At 39.2% G+C, this 20,060-nt stretch overlaps 1 protein-coding gene across 2 annotated transcripts in view; it reads left to right on the top strand.

The window, feature by feature from the left end:
• Positions 1–20,060, top strand: part of DAP3 (death associated protein 3) — a 44,624-nt gene that overhangs the window by 8,565 nt on the left and 15,999 nt on the right. For both annotated transcript variants that reach the window (XM_023742550.1, XM_023742549.1), the window contains exon 2: positions 16,195–16,248. In XM_023742550.1, coding sequence (XP_023598318.1) covers positions 16,195–16,248 — 54 coding nt within the window. The remainder of the gene's footprint in view (positions 1–16,194; positions 16,249–20,060) is intronic.

Raw genomic sequence — 20,060 nt, 5'->3', positions numbered from 1 at the left:
GATCATTGTACTATGGTTATGTAAGATGTTAACATTAGGGGAAGCTGGGTAAAGGGTGTAAAAAACCCACTGCCATTGAGTTGATTCCAACTCATATCGATCCTATAGGACAGAGTAGAACTGCCCCATGGGGTTTCCAAGGAGTGCCTGGTGGATTCAAACTGCCGACCTTTTTGGTTAGCAGCCGTAGCTCTTGACCACTGCACCACCAGGGTTTCCAAAGGGTGTATAAGGAGAGCCTTTGTTCTGTCTTTACAACTCTTCTGTAAGTCTAAAATTATTTCAAGATTAAAAAAAAATTTTAACTATTACAAATGGTTACCACTTAAAACTACTTAACCTGTATGACTCAAGATTTTTAATATTATGCAAGCAAAAATGAAAAACCAACTTTGATTGCATGCTGAGACGGATTAAAACAACTGCAGCTGTGTTCCATAATTTCTGATTTAAAATTTTATCAAAATTTTATAGTTCTCATTGGTTAACTTTATAAGTAAATGTTAAGAATTGTTAATAAACAATTTTATTAATTTAAAAATCTCAGAAAACATCTCAACAGACTAAAATAAGGCTCAAAGTTACTCATGTTAATTTTAATAATTAACTTTTTCTTGGCTAAGATCAAGATCAACAAATGGCTGCACAAATTGAGGCCACTATGAGAGAAAATACAGTCAAGTGATTAAGAATATGGGCTCTTAAGTCCGCTAACCATATCTTCATCCAGGCTTTGCCATTTTCTGACTGAATAGTGTTTTCCATCTGAGTAAAATTGTGATTTTTCAGTTTCCCCCATAAAGAGGAAATGTTTGTTTCCCACCCCTTAAATCTGTGTTGGCCTAGAATGAGCTGCAGTAGAATGTCACAGGTGTTGCTGTGCTTGTTGTGGGTCTAGGTTTCAAAAAGTCTTAAATATTTCAGCTCTTTCTCTCAGACCTTTGCCAATACTATAAGAACAAGTCCAGGCCAGGTTGCTAGAGGATAAGAGATGATGTGGAGCAGAATCAATCATCCAGCTAAAGCTAGCCTAGACCGGCCAGCCAACCTCATATGCTTAAGGAAACCCAGCAGAGGTCTGGCCCAGACCAGAACTACCAGCCACCCTGTAGCTGTAGACTTGTGAGCAATAATAAATGGTTATGGTTTAAGCCCTGAGTTTTGTGGTGGTTTATATGTAGCAACAGCTAGTACAAATAACATCCAGAGGATTCTGTGAAGACATAAAGCATGTACGTAGCACATTATCTGGCACGTAGGTAATCAGTGCATGTTAACTGCTGCTCCTGCTGCTATTTTAATATGGTTAAATAGCAACATTTTTAAATAATAGCTTTACTGAGATACAATTCACATACCAAAAAATTCACCCTTTTAAAGTATACAGTCCAAGGGTTTTTAGTATTTTCACGGTTATGCAACCACTGTCTAATTTTAGAACATTTTTATCACCCTCGTTAGCAGTTATTCCTCATTCCCTCCTGTCCCAGCCCTTGGCAACTACTCATCTAATTTTCTGTCTCTGTGGATTTGCCTATTTATTGGACATTTGCAACAGGCTTCTTTGACTTAGTTTTCAAGGTTTATGTTGTAGCATGTGTCAGTACTTCATTCCTATTTATTGCTGAATAGTGTTCCATTGCCTGGATATACCATGTTTTGTTTAACCATTCATCAGTAGATGAACATTTGAGTCATTTCCACTTTTTAACTATAATGAATAATGCTGTTACGAACATTCATGTACAAGTTTTTATGTGGACTTATATTTTCATTTCTCTTGGGTACATAGCTAGGAATAAAATTACTGGGTCATGTGGTAACTCTGTTTAACTCTTTGAGGAACTTCCACACTTCTAAAAGGCAACTACATCGTTTTACAGTCCCACCAGCAATAGATGAGGGGTTTGTTTCTTTACATCCCTGCCAACACTTGTTATTATCTTTTTTATTTTCACCATCCTAGTGGGTATGAAGTGGTATCTCATTGTGGTTTTGATTTGTATTTTCCTAATGACTAATGATGTTGAAAGAAGAAAGTCTGACGATCTGCTTAAAAAATCAGCTGGTGAAAACTGTATGGATCACAGCAGTTCGATCTGCAACCCATCATGGGGATGGCGCTTGACCGGGCAGCATTTCCTTCTGTTATGCGTAGGGTTGCCATGAGTCAGGGGCCGACTCAGCGGCATTTAACAACAATGACATGACCTGAAAAAGATTACTAGCTACTGGTTTAGTCCTTAAGGCGTTGGCCTTATACCTTTGTTTTAGATATATCTGAGGAATTCCATCATTTTCTCCTTCTGCCCTTGTTACCGAGAATACCTGGTTTTTGCAACCCTGCAATAAATGAAGATGCACATTAAGGAAAGATAAGAAAGAGGTAGAAATGTGGTCTGTGCAAGTTTTTTTCATGCTGATATTTTACTACAAGGAATAGTGTTTCTTGGCAACTAGGTTAATTTAGATATTCTAATTGGGTTTTTGTTTTATTTTTTTCTTTTTAATACCTAGATCATTAATTTCTAGAAGATTAAATAACTTCATAAAGCTCTGGGCACATCAGAACCCATACCAAACCTGTTGCTATCGAGTCAATTCCAACCCATAGTGACCATATAGGACAGGTTAGAACTGCCCCTTAGGGTTTCCAAGGAGCGGCTGGTGGATTCGAACTGCCGACCTTTTGGTTAGCAGCTGAGCTCTTAACCACTGCGCCACCAGCGCTCCTGTGGGCACATATTAGGCAATAAATATTCATTGAGTTAATGTCTAACTTTTCTGTTGTCCTAGGCTGAATTACCACTTCCCCAGATACAGACCTCTGACCGTACATCTCTTTTTTTTAATTATTATTTTTAATTTTAGAATAGCTATAAACTCACAGGAAGCTTAAGAAATAGTAACGAATCCCATGTGCCATTCACCCAGTTTCCCCTATGGTGACATATAACTAGTGAAGTATCAAAACTAAGAAATTAACATTGATAAAATACTATTAGCCAGACGAGATATCTTATTCAGTTTCCACGATTTCATTTATGTGTGTGTATATGATTCTGTACAGTTTTACCTCATGTATTTAAAAAACAAAAATCGGTTGCTATCTGAGTCGATTCCAACTCATGGTGACCCATGAGCATCAGAGTAGAACTGCACTTCATAGGGTTTTCAATGGCTATAATCTTTTGGAAGTAGATGATTAGGCCTTTCTTCTGAGGTGCCTCTGGGTAGACTTGAACCACCAACCTTTCTGTTAGTAGTCAAGTGTTTAACCGTCATCGCCACCCAGGGAACTATCCTATGTATAGATTCATGTAAACACCACCACAATCAAGATACAGAACTGTTCCATCACCACAAGTGGGACGCCCTTGTGCTACCCCTTTATATTTATGCCACTACCTAATCCCTGTCCTGTGGCAACTACTGATTTGTTCTCTACCTCTATAATTTTACCATTTAGAGAATGTTCTATAAAGCGAATCCTATAGTATGTAACCTTTTAATGCTAACCTGTTTTGCTAAGCGTACTGTCCTTGAGATCCATCTCGATTGTTGCATGTATCAATAGTTTGTTCCTTTTTATTACTGAGTATTGTTCCATTGTATAGTGTACCAGAGTTTAACTATTCACCCGTTGAAGGACATTGGGTTTGTTTCCAGTTTTTGCTACTGCAAATAAAGCTTCCATGAACATTACATACAGGTTTTTTGTGAATTTTTTCCACCCTTCTGGGATAAATGACCAAAAGTTCAGTTGCTGGGTCATATGGTTAAGTGCATGTTTAGTTTTATAAGAAATTGCCAGTTTTCTAGAGTGGCAGTACCATTTTACATTCCCACCAATAATTGATATTAATCACTATTTTTTTATTTTACCTGTTCTAGTAAGTGTATCCAACACTCATCTGTCACTTTGTCATACTGTGGTGGCTTCCCTATTGCTGTGATGCTGGAAGCTTTGCCAACGGTATTACAAATATTAGCAGGGGTTACCCATGGTGGACAGGTTTCAGTGGAGCTTCCAGACTAAGACAGACTAGGAGGAAGGACCTAGTGGTCTACTTCTGAAAGAACTGGCCAATGAAAACCTTACGAATAGTGCCAGAACATTGTCTAATATAGTGCCAGAAGATGAGCCACTCGGGTTGGAAGACACTCAAAATACGACTGGGGAAGAGCTGCCTCCTCAAAGTAGAATCAACCTTAATGATGTGGATGAAATAAAGCTTTCAGGATCTTCATTTGCTCATGTGGCTCGACTCAAAATGAGAAGAAACAGCCGCGAACATCCATTAATAATTGGAACGTCTAATGTGTGAAGTGTAAATATAGGAAAATTGGGAATTGTGAAAAATTAAATGGAATGCATAAAGGTTGATATCCGAGGCATTAGTGAGCTGAAATGGATTGGTATTGGACAATTTGAATCGGACAATCATATGGTGTCATGGATTGAGTTGTGTCTCCCAAAAATATCTGTCAGCTTGGCTGAGTAATGATTCCCAGTGTTGTATGATTGTGTAATCTGATGTGATTTCTTTATGTGTTGTAAACTCTATCACTATGATGAGATTGTATGTGATCTCCTTATGTGTTGTAAATTCTGTCACTGTGATGAAGTTATACTGATGAGGTTGACAAGATTAGACAGTGTCTTAATGCAATCTCTTTTGAGATATAAAAGAGGGAAGCAAGCAGAGACACATGGGAACCTCATACCACCAAGAAAGCAGTGCCAGGAGCAGAGCGCATCCTTTGGACCTAAGGTTCCTATGCAAGAAGCTCCCAGACCAAAGGAAGATTGATGACACGGACCTTCCTCCAGAGCCGAGAGAGAGAAAGAGAGCCTTCTCCTGGAGCTGATGCCCCGAATTTGGACTTGTAACCTACAGGACTGTGAGAGAATAAATTTCTCTTTGTTAAAGCCATTCACTTGTGGTATTTCTGTTGGAGCAGCGCTAGATGACTAAGACATGGTATACTATGCCAGCAATGACAAATTGAAGAAGAATGGCATCATACGCATCATCAAAAAAACATTTCGGAGACGGGGCCAAGATGGCGGAGTAGTCAGATGCTTCTGGTGAACCCTCTTACAGTAAAGACCCAAAAAAACAAGTCATTTGATTATGTATGGCATTCGGAGATCTCTGAACATGAAAGGCAGGGTTGAGGAACCAGACTGAGTGGCAGGGGGAGGGAGAGATGGTTCGGAAGCAGTGAGGAGTTGCCAGACCTGACTCAGTGAGAGCCTGAGCCCTTCAGGCCTGATCAGCTCGGGAGTGAGCGGTGAGTCAGGAAAGCAGTCATGCTCAGGAGGTGCGTTTTCCGTACCAGCAGAGACCTAGCCGCTGAGAGTCTACATGGCCACCCAGAACCAGTGAGAAGCAGCCCCCAATCCAGCGAAAGATAAGTACATGCCTACGACTTACTGCACCTCCCTCCCATTTACCTGCACGCTCCCTGCTCTGCACTGAGTTCCACACCAGCTTCAGCAATTGCCCAGTCCCCTGGGCTGGAAGTAGGATCCTCCACATGCCCGGAGCCATTCTCCCTGCCTTGGAGAGTGAACTAATTAACAAATGGGAAAAAATAAACTGCTGGCTCCCTTAAGCCAGGAACCCAGGGTAGGCAGGGCTGCTTTGCCTAGACACAGGCATAAGGGATCCATGGACTTTGAGTGCCTTTCCCCCTGCATAGACTTGTGTGGGCCCATCTCAACAGCGTAGGCCCTTATTACCACAGTACAACAGGGTATATACCAGAACTCTAACTTCAGCTGTTTCAGCTGTGAAGTGGCAGGTTCGTCACATTTGACACTGCTCTGCCCATTACACAGGGTCTTTACCTACCCACATCAGGGGCCTGAGGACTGGTGGCTCCACCCATGCCACCTAGCCACCTGTGTTAGGGGCCCATGAAGAAGAGGTGCCCCTCAGTCCTTACAGCCAACAGCATTAGGTGCTCATAGCTCAGCTGCAAAACCCACCCAGCTACACACTCTAGGGAACAGGGACAAGACTTCCTCCTGGACACTTGGGGGCGGCCGTCAGCCTACTGCGTTGCTCAGAGTGTGTCCCCCTGCTGCAGCCAGATGCCTCTGCCTACACCAATCACCTGTACCTGTCTAGGACTGTGAGAGCATACACCACACACTTGGTGTGGCTATCTACCTGGGAACCTGAGCTGAATCCATACAGGAGGCGTGGGCAGACTCCTGAGCTCACATACCTAGTAACAGATATAACCACCCGGTGACAGGACATTAGAGCTTGAAAGGTGCCAATAATCAAACAAGCTCATACGAGCAGCCTATTTGGGCATATCAAAACAAAACCAGAAGCTAGGACACAGTAAGCAAACATAAAATAAATAAAGATAATAACTTACTGATGGCTCAGAGACAACTGTCAATGTCAACTCACATAAAGAGGCAACCAGGATGGCTTCAGCAAGCTCCCAGAATAATCTAGAAATTTTCCAGAGGAGGAAAATTTCTTGGAGTTACCAGAGGCAGAATACAAAAGATTAATATACAGAACTCTTTAAAAAATTAGGAAGGAAATAAGCACAATGCAGAACACGCAATAGAGGAAATTAAAAAGATTAGAGCATAATGACAAATATAACAGGCTGCAAGAATCCATAGAGAGACAGCAATCAGAAATCCAGAAGATTAACGATAAAATTTCAGAATTAGACAACTCAACAGGAAGTCATAGGAGCAGAATTGAGGCAATGGAAGTCAGAATTAGTGAGATGGAAGATGAAGCACTTGACACCAACTTACTTGAGGAAAAATCAGATAAAAGGATTTTAAAAAATGAAGAAACCCTAAGAATTATGTGGGACTCTATCAAGAGCAGTAACCTATGAGTGATTGGAGTACCGGAATGGGGGGGGGGGATAAGAGAAAATAGAGAAATGTTGAAGATTTGTTGGCAGAAGACTTCCCTGATAACATGAAAGATGAGAAGATATCCAAGATGCTCATCGAACCCCACATAAGGTAGATCTCAAAAGAAAGTCACCGAAACATACTATACTCAAACTTGCCAAAACCAAACATAAAGAGAGAATTTTAAGAGTGGCTAGGGATAAACAAAAAGTCATCTACAAAGGAGAACCAGTAAGAATAAGATCGGAGTATTCAGCAAAAACCATGAAGGCAAGAAGGCAATGGGATGACATATAGAAAGCCTTGAAGGAAAAAACCTGCCAGCCAAGAATTACATATCCAGCAAAACTGTCTCTCAAATATGATGGTGAAATTAGGGCATTTCCAGATAAACATAAGTTTAGGGAATTTGCAGAAACCAAACCAAAATTACAAGAAATACTAAAGGGAGTCCTCCGGTTAGAAAATTGGTACCATCAGATAACAACCCAAGACTAGAACACAGGACAGAGCAACCAGATATCAACCCAGATATGGAAGACACAAAAGTAAATCAAAGCTAAAACACTGAAAATAGGGAAACAGATGTCAATATGTAAAAAATGACAACATTAAAACAAAAAGAGGGACTTAAACAATGTAGACATAGATTTTGCATATGGAGAGGAAGTCAAGGTGATATAAAGAAATAAAAGACTGGTATAAACTTAAAAAAATAGGGGTAAATATTAAGGTAACCACAAAGGAAACTAACAATCCTACAAGTCAAAAAAATACTAGAGAAATATAAAGACTAAGCAAACATAAAACAACAATGAAAAAGATGAAAAGAAAATACATAAAAACGACTCGGCACAGAAAATGAAGTGGAACAAAGAAACTGTCAACAACACACAAAAAAAGCCATCAAAATGACAGCACTAAACTCATATCTGTCAATAATTACGCTAAACGTAAATGGACTAAATGCACCAATAAAGAGACAGAGAGTGGCAGATTGGATAAAAAAACACGATCCTTCTATATGCTGCCTATAAGAAGCACACCTTAGACTCAAAGACACAAACAAGCTAAAACTCAAAGATGGAAAAAAATATATCAAGCAAACAACACTCAAAAGACAGCAGGAGTGGCAATATTAATCTCTGTCAAAATAGACTTTAAAGTAAAATCTACCACAAAGGATAAGGAAGGAGATGATGTAATGGTTAAAGGGTCAGTACACCAGGAGGACATAACTGTAATATTTATGCACCCAACGACAGGGCTCCAAAATACAATAAAACAAACTCTAACAGCACTGAAAAGAGAGAGAGAAAGGTCTACAATAGTAGTAGGAGACTTCAACACACCACTTTCGGTGAATGACAGAACATCCAGAAAGAAGCTCAACAAAGACACGGAAGACCTAAATGCTACAATCAACCAACTTGATCTCACAGACACGTACCAAACACTCCACCCAGCAGCAGCCAAGTATACTTTCTTTTCCAGCGCACATGGAACATTCTCCAGAACAGACCACATATTAAGCCATAAAGCACACCTTAAAAAAATCCAAAGCATCGAAATACTACAAAGAATCTTTTCTGACCATAAAGCCATAAAAGTAGAAATCAGCAACACAAAACGCAAGGAAAAAAAATCAACCACATAGAAACTGAATACCTTTCTCAAAAAGTACCGGGTTATTGAAGAAATTAAGGATGGGATAAAGAAATTCATAGAATTCAAACAAGAATGAAAACACAACCTACCAGAACCTCTGGGACACAGCAAAAGCAGTGCTCAGAGTTCAGTTTATAGCAATAAATGCACACATCCAAAAAGAAGAAAGGGCCATGATCAAAACATTAACCCTACAACTCGAACAAGTAGAAAGAGAGCAGCAAAAGAAGCCCTCAGGCTCAGAGGAAAGGAAATAATAAGAATTAGAGCAGAATTAAATGGAAGAGAGAATAGAAAAACAATTGAAAGATTTAACAAGACCAAAAGCTGGTTCTTTGGAAAGATCAACAAAATTGATAACCCATTGGCCAAACTGACAAACGAAAAACAGGAGAGGAAGCAGATAAGCCATATAAGAAATGAGATGAGTGATATGACAACAAACCCAACTGAAATTAAAAGAATCGTAACAGAACACTATGAAAAATTGTATTAACAAATTTGAAAACATAGAGGAAATGGACAAATTTCTAGAAAGTCACTACCTACCTAAACTAACACAAACAGAGGTAGAACAACTAAATAAACCTGTAACAAAAGAAGAGATTGAACAGGTGATTTAAAAACTCCCAACAAAAAAAAAAACCTGGCCCAGATGGTTTCATTGGAGAATTCTACCAAACTTTCAGAGAAGAGTTAACACCACTACTGCTAAAGGTATTTCAGAGCATAGAAAATGATGGAATACTCACGAACTCATTCTATGGAGCCAGCATAACCCTGATACCAAAACCAGGTAAAAACATCACAAAAAAAGAAAATTACAGACCAACATCCCTCATGAACATTGACGCAAAAATCCTCAACAAAATTCTAGCCAATAGAATTCAGCAACATATCAAAAAAATAAGTCATCATGATCAAGTGGGATTTATACCATGTACGCAGGGATGGTTCAACATTGGAAAAACAATCAATGTAATCCATCACATAAATTAAAAAAAGACAGGAACCACATGATCTTATCAATCGATGCAGAAAAGGCATTTGACAAAGTCCAACACCCATTCATGATAAAAACTCTCAACAAAATAGGAATAGAAGGGAAATTCCTCAATATAATTAAGGGCATTTATACAAAGCCAACAGCCAGCATCATCCTAAACGGAAAGACTGAAAGCATTCCCCTTGAGAATGGGAACCAGACAAGGATGCCCTTTATCACCGCTCTTATTCAACACTGTGTTGGAGGTCCTAGCCAGAGCAATTAGGCTAGAAAAAGAAATAAAGGGCATCCAGATTGGTAGGGAAGAAGTCAAACTATCTCTATTTGCAGATGATATGATCTTATACACAGAAAACCCCAAAGAATCCACAAGAGAACTAATAGAAGATTTCAGCAAAGTTTCAGTATACAAGGTAAGCATACAAAAATCAGTTGGATTCCTTTACACCAACAACGAGAACCTCAAATGGGACATCACCAAATCAATACTATTTACAATAGCCCCAGAAAAATAAAATAGGAATAAATTAACCAGAGATGTAAAAGATCTATACAACGAAAACTATAAGACACTACTGTAAGAAACCAAAAGAGACTTGCATAAGTGGAAAAACATACCTTACTCATGGATAGGTAGACTCAACACTGAAAATGTTAACTCTACCCAAAGCAATCTACAGATACAATGCAATCCTGATCCAGATTCCACCAGCAAAATAATGTGTATTAATTGTTTAATGAGAAACTAATTTGCTCTGTAAACCTTCATCTAAAGTATGATTTAAAAAAGGTAAAATAAATTCTCATCAAAATAGGAATAGAAGGGAAATTCCTCAACATTACTAAGGACATGTATACAAAACCAACAGCTAACATTATTCTCAATGGAGAGAAATCGAGAGCATTCCCCTTAAGAATGGGAACCAGACAAGGATGGCTTTTATTACCACTCTTACTCAGTATTGTACTGGAAGTCCTAGGTAGAGCAGTAAGGCAAGAGGGAAATAAAGGGCATACAGATTGTTGAGGAATAAGTAAAACTATCTCTTTTCACAGATGATGTGGTCATCTATATAGAAAGTCCCAGAGACTCCACAAGAAAGCTATTGAAACCAGTAGAAAAATTCTGCAAAGTGGTAGGGTACAAGACCAACATACAAGAAATCAGTAAGATTCCTCTACACCAACAAATAGATCTCCAAAAAAGGAAATTAGGAAAATAATACCATTTACAGTAGCCCTCAAAAATATACGATACTTAGGAATAAATCTAGAGATGAAAAAGACATATACAAAGAAAACTACAAAATACTACTGCAAGAAACAAAAAGACATCTACATAAATGGAAAAACATTGATAGGAAGACTTAACATGGTAAAAATTTCAATGCTACTCAAAGCAATCTACATATACAGTGCAATCCTAATCCAAATTCCAACATCATTCTTTAATAAGATGAAAAAAACTAACCACTGCCTCTATATGGAAAGGAAGGAGGCTCTAGATACACAAAGCATTGTTGAAGACGAACAAAGGAGGCCTCACGTTCCCCAATCTCAGAACCTACTATACAGCCCCGGTAGTCATAACAGCCTGATACTGGTACAACAACAGACACATAGACCAATTAGAATTGAGAACCCAGAAGTAAATCTGTCCACCATTGGACAGCTGATATGCGGCAAGGGGTCAAAGTTCATTAATTGGAAAAAGATAATCTCTTTAACAAATGATGCTGGCAAACTGGCTATCCATTTGCAGAAGAATGAAGCAAGAGCCACACTTCATACCATACACAAAAACTGAATCAAACACCTAAACGTAAAATCTAAAGCTATAATGATTATGGAAGAAAAAGTAGGAACAACGCTGGGGGCCCTAAAATATGTCATAAATAGAATACCAAAGATAACTAGAGATTCACAAACAGCAGAATATAATAAACTAGATAACCAGGATCTCCTAAAAATTAAACACTTAAACTTAAGCTCGTCAAAAGACTTCACCAAAAGAGTAAAAAGAAAACCTACAGACTGGGGAAAAAAATTTAGCTACGACATATCCGACAAGGGTATCCAACTTCAACACCTCAACAACAAAATGGCAAACAATCCAATTAAAACATGGGCAAAGGACACGAACAGACGCTTCACCAAAGAAGAAGTTCAGGCGGCAAACAAACACATGAATAGATGCTCACGATCATTTGCCATTAGAGAGATGCAAATCAGAACTACACTGAGATACCATCTCACCTTGGCAATAATGGCACTGATCAAAAAAACAAAACAACAAGTGCTGACAAAGTTGTGGGGAGATTGGAACTCTTACACACTACTGGTGGGAATATAAAGTGGTACAACCACCGTGGGAAACAGTCTGGTGCTTCCTTAAAAAGCTAGAAATAGAAATACCATATGATCCAGCTGTCCTACTCCTAGGAATATATTCTAGAGAAATAAGAGCCATCACAGTTGCAGACATACGCGCACCCATGTTTATTGCAGCATTATTCACAATAACAAAAAGATGGAAGCAAATTTGCATCCACGTATGCCCATCAATGGATGAATGGGTATACAAACTGTGGTACGTACACACAGTGGAATACTATACAACAATAATAATGGTGAATCCGTGGATGGATGGACTTGGAGGACATTATGCCAAGTGAAATAAGTCAATCACAAACGGACAAACTGTGATACCACTATTGTAAATCATCAAGAAAAGGTGTACAGTCCACATAAACCAGAGACCCTATCAGCCTGAGACCAGAAGATCTAGATAGTGCCCGGCTACCACCATCTACTGCCCTGACAGGGAACACAACAGAGAGTCCCTGACGGAGTAAGAGAATACTGTGAAGCTGAAGTCAAATTCACGTAAAAAGATCGCACTTAATGGTCTGACTGAGACTGGAGGAACCCCCAAGGCCATGGCCCCTAGACACTCTGTTAACCTAAACTAAAACCATTCCTGAAGCCCACTCTTCAGACAAAGATTAGACTGGACTATAAAACAAAATAATACTTGTGAAGAACTAAGAAGTTAAAGCAGATGCATGAGACCAAATGGGCAGCTCCTGTCTGCAGGCAGGATGAGAGGACAGGAAGGGACAGGAGCTGGTTGGAGGCACATGGGAAACCTGGGGTGGAAAGGGGGAGTGTGCTGTCATAGGGGTTGCAACTAGTGTCACATAACAGTATGTGTATAAATTTTTGTATGAGAAATTTACTTGATTTGTAAACTTTACCTTAAAGCACAATAAAAAAATTAAATATTAAAAAAAAAAGGTTTATACATAGAAAAACATTTTTTGATGGTTACCAGGAATGGGAGGGGGAAAGAGGGAAAATCACTAACTATAGAGTAGACGCGTTAACTTTGGTGAAGGGTAAGGCAGTACACAATATGGGGCAAGTCAGCACAATGAAGGTGAATACTTTAACATACATAATCCTGCAGCAACAGTAATAACAATAATTATGAGTGAATACATAGGTACATATGTACGCTGAATAGTTGTGGGAGTGCCTATGGGAGTACACCCACGTGCTGTGGATAATTCTGCCTACATATTTGTATGTGCTGCATGTATATTTGTATATATAATAGCAAGCACAGTGGGCACAGTCATAGAAACAGCCTAGACATAACTGAACACCTCAGGGTACTGAGTTACTGGGCTTGAAGGCTAAGGACCATCGTCTTTGAGGACATCTAGGTCAATTGGCATAACATAGTTTATAAAGAATACATTCTACATCCTACTTTGTTGAGTAGCATCTGGGGTCTCAAAAGCTTGCGAGTAGCCATCTAAGATACAACTATTGGTCTCTTTCTGTTTGGAACAAAGAGGAGTGAAGAAAATCAAAGACTCAAGGAAACAGTCCAAAGGACTAATGGACCACTGGAACCATAGCCTGCATCAGCCTGAGACCAGAAGAACTAGAGGGTGCCCAGCTACCACTACCGACCATTCTGACCAGGATCACAATAGAAGGTCCTGGTTAGAGTGGGGAAAGAAAAAATACAGAACAAAATTCAAATTCATAAAAAACACCAGAGACTGGAGGAACCCCCGAGACTATGGCCCTCGGACACCCTTCTAACTTAGAACTGATGCCATTCCCGGTTATCACCTTTCGGCCAAATAATAGGCCTATAAACAGTAACACAACGTGAGGAAAATGCTCCTTAGAACAATCATCTACATGAGACCAAAAGAACAACATATGTCTAAAAGCAAAGATGAGAAGGCAGGAAGGGGCAGGAAAACCAGATGTATGGAAATGGGGAACTCAGGGTGGTAATGGGGAGAGTAGTGACACATTGTGGAGATTGCAGCCAATGTCATGGAACAATTTGTGTATGAACTATTGAATGGAAATCTAAGTTGCTCTGTAAACCTTCAGCTAAAGCCAATAAAAACAAACAAATAAATTGACCATAGATGCAAAATAAGTAAAATATAGCCAAAGTGACGGTCATGATGGCCACAGGTACATCTAGGGGGAAAAAAGAATTGACTCTTTTCTCTCTAGAACCCGACTAGAGCTTCAGCCCACAGCTGGCCCATAGTAGTGGCTATACGAGGAGCATTGGGGAGATCTGGGGAGCAGGATTGGGGGCCCAGTACTGTTGGTGGTTGGTATTGGAGCCATGAGTAATTTGCGGGTGTTGAGAGTTGAGTTTGGATTGAAGGTTTAGGGTCGAGAATCAACTGAGATAGAGGGTTAGCAATTGACGTGGAAGTTAGCTAGTCATGAATTGGGGAAGACAACACAGGAGGTAGGACAGTTGAAGCGGTAGAGGGTTCAGAATTGTGATTAGGTAAAACGGGAGATTGCATAGCTGAGAAAATGGAGCTAGTTGGAGATGAGCATTGGGTGGTGTTGGGCACCGAGAGATGATGCCAGGTTGTGTTGGGTGTCGCCAAAACAAACTACCCCAGTTTCCATGGTTCACTAGGAGAACTCAACTCAGCATATAGTCATATTCATGGTTTTGATTTATGACCGCAGAAGGATGCAGAGCAAAATCAGCAAAGGGAAGGGGCTCATGGGAAAAGCCCGGAGAACTAGGTGCAAGCTTCCAAGTGTCCTCTCCCAGTGGAGTCACACAGAACACAATTCCTCCAGCAGCAAGTTGTGACAACACATGTGAAATAACGTCTACTAGGGAAATGGAGTGTCATCCTCAGGCCCATGCGTGTGCGTTGTAATTATCCAGGAAATGCATAGCTATGCAGCATTTCTTAAATTTCTTTGACCATAGAACATTGGTGCATTTTATAGGACTAGTTAGTATTCACCAGACAAATTTTGGAAACTGCTGCGAGGCGTCTGGTTTTCAAACATAGCAAAGGAGCCCTAGGTAAAAAGGAGACAGGCCAGGAGAGACCATGCCAGTCTTGTTGACCACGTGTGCCCTGTGCAGTGTAGACACGTGGAAGCACATCACACATTTCCTGAATGTCTGACTTAAGGAACGCATTGACAACTTTATTAAAAAGTAAACTTGAAAAGTAAAAGGCGAAGAAATTCTAAAGCGTTTGTATGATTCTCTTGACTGTATTGTAATCACCGTTTAGTCAGGGCTCTGTCAGTTTTGTTCCCTGTTGTTTGTATTCACAGAACCTGGCACGCCATAGGTGCTCCGTAAACGTTGAATAAATGGGTGCAATTCTGCTGGTGGTGTTACTGTAAAGATTTTGGTTGTCAGGTGAAAATTGTTCACCAAATTGAGGTAATTAATTACTTGGAGATTTAATTTATTCTGTCTTTCATCCCTGGATATTCAGAGTTGCATAGAAGTATTTTAAATATCTTTCAGCTCCCAAAACATTAGGATTTTTTAATCAAATATTTCTAACATACAAAAAAGAATAAATGTGAACACGTGGTATAAAAATAATAAATACCCGTGTGCCTATTACCCAGCATGAGAAATAGAACATTACCAGTTCCTTTGTATGCCCTTCCCTATCTCATACCTTTTCCTCTTCTCCAAGAGTAACTGTCATTTTATGCTTACCATGCTCTTGTCTTTCTGTTTCAACTTGACTATGTATATGTGTATCCCCAAAATAATGAATTGAGATTTGTTTTTTAATTTTATATAAATCACATGCTGTCGTGAACATTCTTATACATGTTTCCCAGTGTACATGTATAAGAGTTTTTCTAGAACAAATACCAAGCTATAGAATTTCTGGGTCATAGGGTTACATTTCCAAATTTACAAGATAATGCCGAATTTGTTTTTTAGCATACATTCCCATGGACAGTGCATGAAAGTTCCCAATGTTTCACAGCCTCTTTAGCATTTGGTATTATCTGACTTTTGCATTTTTCCAAATAGTATGATGGTTTTAATTTGCATTTCCCTGATTGTAATGAAATTGAAAATCTTTTCAGGGATTTACTAGCCATTTATGTTACCTGTATCATGAAATGCCTGTTCATGTCTCTTGCTTGTTTTTCTTTATCAGATTTGTAGGTGTTCCTTATATGTATATATTCTAGATAGTCATCTTTTGTCAGTTTTACATGTTGCAAGTATCTTTTCCCAGCTGTGGCTTACCATTTCACTTTTTTTTTTTTAAAGAGTGTGGGGACAATGCTGAAAGGAATGGCAAGGCTTATCTCCAGGGTCCATAAGGTAAGTCCTAACTGACTTGAACACTTTGTGCCTTGTCTTTTTAGGTGAATTTCTTGTTTTTAGATAGATGTGTTATCTACAGAATGAAATGCTCTTTGGAGGACATCAGCATACTAGTGCTTTAATTGGCAAGTCTACACTCACAACAGTCACAATTCCATTTCTCTGCCCATGCACTTCACTCCCAGCTGCTGTCCTGAAAATCTTCACCTAACAGGTCTCAGTAGAGTAGTTGTGCTGGAGAATTTACCATGTGATAGGAGAATTAACTTTTTTTTTTTTTCAAGCAAACATAGATAGGTTATCTTTATTAACTTTTATCATTTCTGTAGTAGGATTAATGACTACCATCCCTTAATGAAATACCTAAGAGAAAAATAAGTTGCTAGTTCAGATCTTTGGCATATAGTTTGTCAGTACCCTCTCTGTAGCAGATACTCAGGATCCTAAAATGACGCAGTTCACTAATAATAGTTACATTTGTTGGGATTCATTATGTGCCAGGCACTGTGCTGAGTGTTTTATCTCATTGAATCTTCATGACTGACTCATGAGGCAGGTATTAACCCTGCTTCACAGATGTAGGAACAGAATAGAAAGGCTGTGAGGTTGCAGAGCCCAGACTAGATGCCAGGTCTGTCTGACTTCAAAGCCTGTGGCCTTAACCACAATGCTGTATTGCAGCTTATGGTCCATGTTTTCAAGAACCACACGGTCCCATGGTAGAAATGTGAATGAGTGACTGTTAGAGTACAGTGATATTACAGCACCCAAGAGGAGCAACTAACCTGGATTAGAAGGGTCTAGAAGAAATCCTCTAAGAACCAACTCCTGAAGGCTAAGGACTGAACCAGAAGGATTGGGCACTTTCATCTGATAATTAGTTGCAGCTTAGATTTCCTAGAGAAGGGGCCTTTCCTCAGGGATTCATAATAAACTTATTTTCCGTATATAAAATAACCCATTGTTATAAAATAAAAATAAAATCAAGAATCAAAAGAGGGGTGGATTCTGGCCTCAACTCACCATATTAAAGGACTAAAATGTCTTCTTTCTTAGCACCAAATAAAAATTTCTTGAGGTCAGACTGTGGAGAGATGTCAGTGAGAAAAAATTTTGTGGTTTTTGTAGTTTGTCTCAGAGTGACCTTCTTGATTAACTCACTAAAGCTGTTCTTTCAAGAACTGCATAATGTTCATTCTGGAACTGTGCAGAGGCAATTATGCATATGGTTGTCTTCCCTGGAAACAACAGACTAGCTGGGTGGTGCCATATAGTACACTAAGAAGGAAGGAATCCATTTTGCTAGCTTTTAATTTGCTGCAAAAAGCATAACTAAAAAAATCATTAGATTACTGTAGAAATACCACCACCTTGTGGCCCTTGAATAGCTTTTTACTTGACTGCTAGTTTTTAAAGAGACATGGTGCTTTCTCTCCAATAGATTAACTTGAGTAGTTAGTACTAGGGTGGATTATTCAGGATACTATGCTTAGGTAACAGTGAATTCTCGATGGCTTAACACAGCAAAAGATATTGTTTGTGTGTGTGTATTTTTTTTTTTCTGTTGCTGTGTTTCCAGTGGGGTCTGCAAGCAAGGGGCAGGGTGGATATAGAGACAGAAGTTTACCATCTTGGTGAGAAACTTACCATCTCAGCGTGTTGCTTTTGAGCTTTTGAGCAGGGGAAGAGAACTTATACTTACTCTTAACTGCCTCTGGCTACATATGACACAAATTATTTCCACTCACAACTTACGCAGTCCACTTGTGGTCCCAACCTGTCTTCAAGGAAGGCTGGGAAATATAGAGGAGTATGTGGATATTTGGTGAACATGGCTACTGCCACAGAGTTCATTTACAATCATACATTCTCAGAGTTGAAACAACTTTATTACTTTCCCCATTGCTTTCTTTGGAAATCTTTAAGTACTACGTATTTGTGATACGTTAAGGACTCAAGTAGGTACAAAGATGAATAAAATATGATCCTCTTTCTCTCTAATGTGTATGGTCTAGAATGGGAAATAAACTTGTATATAACATGATATAATAGAAAGATTGGAGTCAGACAGACTTGGATTTTAATTCTGGTTCTACCACCTGCCAATTCTGCTGCCTTAGGTAAAATTACTTAACAGCCCTGCACTTTGGTTCATAAAACAGGAATGATAATATTCTGTCTTCTAGGATTCTTGGCTCAAAAAATAGTGCACATAAAACACTGTAGTGCCTAGTATCTAATAGGCACTCAATTAACGATATGTATGAGTACAGTTCAAGACAGAATAAAACTCTCATGCAATACAAAGAAAGTGGTATTAGCAGAGAAAGCAAAATAGTTACTTTTGACTGAAGGTGTCTGGTTAATGTTCACAGAGGATGTGGCATTTGAGATGAGCCTCGAAGAGTGGGTAAGATTTGAACAGGGACAGAGGGAAGCTGAAAGAGAATGAGCAGAACTGTTGTGTGTCGCCGAGTCAGTTCCCGTCCGTAGGGTTTCCTAGGCCGAAATCTTTATGGGACAGGCTGACCTTTCGGTTAGCATCTGAGCACTTAACCATTAAGCCACCAGGGCTCCAAGCAGAAGTACAGAGACATAAAAATGAATGACATGTTTAGCCTGGTCATGTGGCTAGGATGTAGAGTTTATGAAGAAATGAGAATAAAGTGGCCGTAATTATCATGCTAAGAAATTTGAGACTTCTTTTGACATTGGTAGGGAGCCAGCCAAGCTTTTTTTTTTTTCTTTCAGTCTTCTAAATTTAACTTATTTTGTTGTTGTTGAGAATATGCATAGCAAAACATACACCAATTCAACAGTTTCTACATGTACAGTTTAGTGACATTCATTACATTGAGTTGTGCAACCATTCCCACCCTCCTTTTCTGAGTTGTTCCTCCTTCATTAACATAAACTCGCTGCACCCTAAGGTTCCTAAGTTGCTATTGTCGATTTGATCCCATGTAGATAGTTCTTAAAAGAGCATAATGCTCAAGGCAGACCATTTTTACTAGTTAATCTAAACTATTGTTTGGTTTTAAGATGACTTCAGGGGATATTTTTGGTTTAAAGTTTAAGGGTTATCTCAGGGCAATAGTTTAAGGGGTTCATCCGCCCTCTGTGGCACCAGAAAGTCGAGAGTCCATGAGAATTTGAAATTCTGTTCTACATTCTCCCCCTTTTGATCAAGAGTCTTCTATAGACTATTTGATCAGATTGTTCAGTAGTGGTAGCTGGGTTCCATTGAGTGATTCGGTCTGATGGTGCCATGACTCTTTTTTTTTTTTTTACTGAAACCAGACTGATTCTGAAGATCACTAGAAGGTAGAACAGAAGCATCAAACACATTATTAGGCCAATTAACTGGGATGTCCCATGAAACCATGACCATAAACCTCGATACCAAGGGACCAAATCCCATGAGGTGTTTGGATATACATAAGCAGCCTCAGCAGCTATTCTCTTTTGTTGTTGTTATTGTAAATATACCTATGACACAACTTTTGCCAATGCACCTTTTTACAGGTGTACAACTTACAGTAATTATAATAATCAGCTGTGGAACAATACCCTTAATCAATGCGATTTTTCCATCACTGTTAACCTCCCCTTCCCCCCCTCCCTCCCACTCCTGGTAACCATTAATAAACTTTGGTTTCTATACACTTGCCTTTTCTTGTCTTTTTACAGAAGTGAGGCCATACGATATTTGTCCATTTGTGATTGGCTTATGTCACTCAACATAATGTCTTCAAGCTGCGTCCATACTGTAGCATGCATCAAGACTTTATTTGTCCTACTGGCTGAGT

The sequence above is a fragment of the Trichechus manatus genome, unplaced genomic scaffold (assembly GCF_000243295.1).
Source record: "Trichechus manatus latirostris isolate Lorelei unplaced genomic scaffold, TriManLat1.0 scaffold00213, whole genome shotgun sequence".
Classification (NCBI taxonomy): Eukaryota; Metazoa; Chordata; class Mammalia; order Sirenia; family Trichechidae; genus Trichechus; species Trichechus manatus.
This window is presented reverse-complemented; position numbering and strand designations above follow the sequence as displayed.